General features: G+C 33.2%; 2 protein-coding genes across 2 annotated transcripts; one reads left to right on the forward strand and one right to left on the reverse strand.

The window, feature by feature from the left end:
- Positions 1–521: 521 nt before the first annotated feature.
- On the reverse strand, positions 522–1,571 carry LOC104089971 (defensin-like protein P322). The gene is made up of 2 exons (XM_009594997.4): positions 1,411–1,571; positions 522–929 (listed from the first exon to the last, which is right to left on the reverse strand). Exons 1-2 carry the CDS (start codon positions 1,472–1,474, stop codon positions 757–759), a joined length of 237 nt encoding a protein of 78 aa, XP_009593292.1. The 5' UTR covers positions 1,475–1,571; the 3' UTR covers positions 522–756.
- Positions 1,572–1,785: 214 nt separating this feature from the next.
- On the forward strand, positions 1,786–3,048 carry LOC138901105 (uncharacterized). The gene is made up of 3 exons (XM_070188840.1): positions 1,786–1,879; positions 2,277–2,521; positions 2,707–3,048. Exons 1-3 carry the CDS (start codon positions 1,786–1,788, stop codon positions 3,046–3,048), a joined length of 681 nt encoding a protein of 226 aa, XP_070044941.1.
- The last annotated feature ends 1,357 nt before the right edge of the window (positions 3,049–4,405 follow it).

Consider the following 4,405-nt stretch of genomic DNA (forward strand, 5'->3'; position numbering starts at 1 on the left):
AAGCCCCCAAATAAGTAGCGAGGAATTAGTAGTTTAGTCACCTATTATTTTATTAATAATTAATTAAAAGCATTTTTTAATTAAATTTCAGAAAATGCTTTTTAACTGTTTTATTTTTAAATTCAAAAAGAGTGACTATTGGTTCTAAAATGTGCATGTTATGAATATCCATATCATTTCCAAAACGAAATACATTTGAAAACTTCATCTCTTTTTTTCTACTTATTTTCTACAACTCTCATATATTCTATTTTTGTAGAAAATTTGAGTTAATAGTTAAAACTGGAATTTCAGAAGCTTTGTAAAATTTTAGAAGAATTCTGCTATTACCCATGCACCAACAAAGTGGGAACTTAAATTTCTTAAGAATAGTGATTAAACTATCGAAGCTAGATTATTTCTATCCCATTATTTTTCTAACATTCCATAACTTTAGAATCTTTTCTTCTTTTAATTAGACCAAAAATCAGAATTTACGTCTGCCCCCATACACAACAGTCAACACCACTACACACAAGAAATAATAGGAAAGAAGATATTTTATCGATAACGTAGCAGAAAACCAAAAATAAATCACAGAAATCACAAACCGAAATACACCTACCACCATAATTGCATACGATCAAAGATCACGACTAGTTTAATTAGTAACAAAACTATCACGTTAATCTTTGAACAATCATAGTGCTTATTCAAGAGCTTTCTCAAATTAAAGTTTATATATATATAAAATATATATAACATATAGTAATATTCTTAGCATGGCCTAGTACAGAAACAACGGCGGCGGAGTCCACGGCAGTCGCCACCGGAAAATCCTTCCGTTTCACAGACGGCGGCACAGTTCTTCTCCCTAACACATAGTCCCCTAAAACGCTGGCTCTGAGACTCGCAATGTCTTGCCTCTGCAATTGTCATTGGTCCCATCTCTGTACGTATATACACTTTAACATTAGTAATTAAGTCCATACATGCACGTTTGATAAAACGTAGATCCCAATTTTACCGTTAATTTCAAAGGATACTTTTGGTATGTTATACACACTTTATATTAAAATCTTAGGAATCAAAAAGTTTTTGAACTTTTTTAAACTTGGTGCTTGATCAAAGAGACATAAATTGAAAAATGTGCCCCTACATAATAAGTACATTATGGTACGACATTATTGTGAAGTAACCTTTCATTCTTTATTAGAAGTCTCGGAGCAATGTGAATAAAGATATTTTTGGTAGAAAATGTTTTGTTGGTATAATGGGCTTATCCTAGGCAACTGGTGTGATTTGAACCCTTAAGCTCAACTGTGGAAGGCAGGAAATAAGCTTACTCTCAATCGCAAAATCATGCTAATTATTTTAACCATAGAATAATGTTTTAAAAAAAAAAGTTTGATAAGGAAGAAGAAGACGAACCAGTAGCCATGAAAAGTATTGCTAGAAGTAACACTGTGGCAAAGAAGCGCATGGATTTTGCCATTTTCACGGACAGATCTATTTTTTGACAAATAGAGGCACCTTAGCTCCTATCTTTTGCTGAGCTACTTGGGGTTGGTATGTGGTTTTTATAAATGCTTATCTTCGGTGGCAAAGCCATAAATTTTCGCGTGTTCAAACTTAAAAGAAATAAATATTATACACCTCTTAAATCAAATATTTAATTTATATACCCAATATAATTTTTCGACAAAGGGTGGTCATCGCCCAAGCTTATCTTTAGAGAATGACATATTATTAATTCTTGACCGTTAAACATATATATTTTTTGTTATGAAAATAATTATATTGTGGATGTCCATTTATTACTCTGCAATAGATAATCTTCCTGAAGAAGATTATCCGTTTGGTACTCTATTAAAATTTATCTACAAGGCAACTGATGCAGGTAGGTTGCAAGCAACCCAATAAAATGATTTGCAGCAGCTTCTTATTAAACAGGCAGGTTGCAAGCAACTCATGCAGATAATTTACAAGCAGCTCAAGAAAATCCTCTCAGCTGCTTCCTAAAAAGCCTTGCAGTTGCTTCCTGAAAAGTATCGCAGCTGCTTCCTTTCTTTTATAAATAGAGGAGTTTTCAGTTCATTATGTATATCAGTTTGAAGTTGACTAATATATCAATCTATCACTATACTTGTCTTCAGTTTATTTACTTTACAGTTTTTATTTTATAATACGTTATCAATACGAGACTCTGCCATCTCGAGCAAATACTTTGAAAGTATCAGAGGTACGAAGTTTCTTTTTCTAAATAATCTCAAATATTTCTAAATTTGAATTTGTAGCCCTGGATATATCTGGCAAAAGCTACATGTCCTGGGTGTTTGATGCTGAAATTCATATTGATGCGATGAGTCTGGCAGACACCATCAAGGACAAAAATCAGGCATCAAATCAAGACAGTTCCAAAGCAATGATATTCCTATTCTATCACCTTGATGAGGGCTTGAAAATGAAATATATTACTCTTAAAGATCCAATCATAATGTGGAATAATTGGAAAGACAGATATGTCCATCTGAAGATGATCGTTCTTCCACAGACATGGTATGATTGGACTCATTTAAGGCTACCGAATTTAAATCTATGAGTGAGTATAATTATGCTATGTTTTGGATTATTTCCCAATTAAAATTATGTGGTGCTAATATTACTGATCATGATATGTTGGAAAAAACTTTCACCACTTTTCATGCCTTGAATATGCTCCTGCAGCAGCAATGTCGAGAGATGAGATTCAAAAAGTATTCTGAACTTATCTCACATCTTCTTGTAGCCAAGCAACATAATGTGCTATTAATGAAAACCCATGAAAGTCGACCTACTGGTTCTTATTCATTCCCTGAAGTGAATGAGACGAACCTTCACCAAGCTAAGCGTGAAAGAGGTCGTGGCCCCAGTCATGGTCATGGACGTGGTCGGGGAAGAAACTATAATCATGGTAATAATAATGCACCAAAGAACCCTCCTCATCACCAGCAGTGTAAAAGGAAGGAACAAAAGCATGAAGCGGTGCAAGCAACAAATGCAGAAAATGCATGCTATAGATGTGGATAAAAAGGGCACTGGTCAGGTACCTGTCGTATGCCAAAGCACCTAGTCGAGCTTTAACCAACCTCCCTGAAAAAGACAGAGAAAAATATTGAAGCAGATTTTATTTCTAAAGATAATTTAGATTTCATGCATTTGGATATAGCTGATTACTTTGCACTCCCAAAAGGAGAAACAAGTCATGTGATTGGTGATAAATTTGTAGAAATATAAATATTTTAATTTTTGTTGTTTGCAGTAGATAGTATGGTTAAGTAATTATTGTACATAAATAAAAGTTATGTTTTGATAATGATGTTTACTATAATATATTTTGTTTATGTCATTTTGAAGAATATGGATAATCCTCAAATTATATTTAGATCAAAGACCAATCATGAAGATATTTGTGTAATTGATAGTGGAACAACTCATGCCATATTTAAATATGAGAAATACTTTTCTTATTTTCATAGGAAAAAAGCAAATGTTTCTACAATTTCTGGTAATATAAGTTTGATAGAAGGCTCCGGAAGAGCCACTATATTTCTGTCTAAGGGAACTTATTATAGATAATGCATTGTTCTCCTCCAAATCCTGAATAAACTTGTTGAGTTTTATAGATATCCGCTGAAATATGTATCATGTTGAAACGATAGATGAAATGAATCTGGAATATCTTTGTATTACAAAGAATGTTTGTGGCCAGAAGTGCGTTGTAGAAAAGTTACCAACTTTATCTTCTGCCTTATACTATTAAAAGATTAGTGCAATTGAAACACACTCTATCATATACCAGATGTTTACTGATTCAAATACTTTTGTACTTTGGCATGGCCGTTTGGGCCATCCTGGATCAATAATGATAAGACGAATTACTGAAAATTCGAGTGGGCATCCATTAAAGAACCTAAAGATTCTTACAAATGGTGAATTTTCTTGTGATGCTTGTTATCAAGGCAAAATGATCACTAGACCATCACCAATGAAGGTTGGAATTGAATCCCCTGATTTTTTTAGAGCGTATACATGGGGATATATGTGGACCTATTCACCCACAAAGTAGTTTGTTTAGATATTTTATGGTCCTAATAGATGCATCTTCAAGATGATCTCATGTGTGTCTACTATCATCTAGCAACCTGGCTTTTGAAAAGCTATTAGCCCAAATAATTCGATTAAGGGCACAATTCCCAAATTATCCTATAAAGGTTATTCGCCTTGATAATGTTGGAGAATTCTCATCTCATACTTTTGATGATAATTGTCTATCAGTTAGGATACAAGTTGAACATCATGTAGCTTATGTTCATACTCAAAATGACATTGCATAGTCATTTATTAAACACTTGCAATTGATAGCATGATCACTACTTATGAAAAT

This window comes from Nicotiana tomentosiformis, chromosome 11 (assembly GCF_000390325.3).
Source record: "Nicotiana tomentosiformis chromosome 11, ASM39032v3, whole genome shotgun sequence".
Taxonomy (NCBI): Eukaryota; Viridiplantae; Streptophyta; class Magnoliopsida; order Solanales; family Solanaceae; genus Nicotiana; species Nicotiana tomentosiformis.

What these genes read in the sequence shown, in the direction of transcription:
- LOC104089971 (XM_009594997.4), bottom strand. Translation starts at nt 1,474, where the DNA reads ATGGCAAAATCCATGCGCTTCTTTGCCACAGTGTTACTTCTAGCAATA. An exon ending in AATACTTTTCATGGCTACTG is followed by an intron (nt 930 to 1,410) that starts GTTCGTCTTCTT and finishes ATATACGTACAG; the next exon opens with AGATGGGACCAATGACAATT.
- LOC138901105 (XM_070188840.1), top strand. Translation starts at nt 1,786, where the DNA reads ATGTCCATTTATTACTCTGCAATAGATAATCTTCCTGAAGAAGATTAT. An exon ending in CTACAAGGCAACTGATGCAG is followed by an intron (nt 1,880 to 2,276) that starts GTAGGTTGCAAG and finishes TTGAATTTGTAG; the next exon opens with CCCTGGATATATCTGGCAAA. An exon ending in ATGTCCATCTGAAGATGATC is followed by an intron (nt 2,522 to 2,706) that starts GTTCTTCCACAG and finishes ATGCTCCTGCAG; the next exon opens with CAGCAATGTCGAGAGATGAG.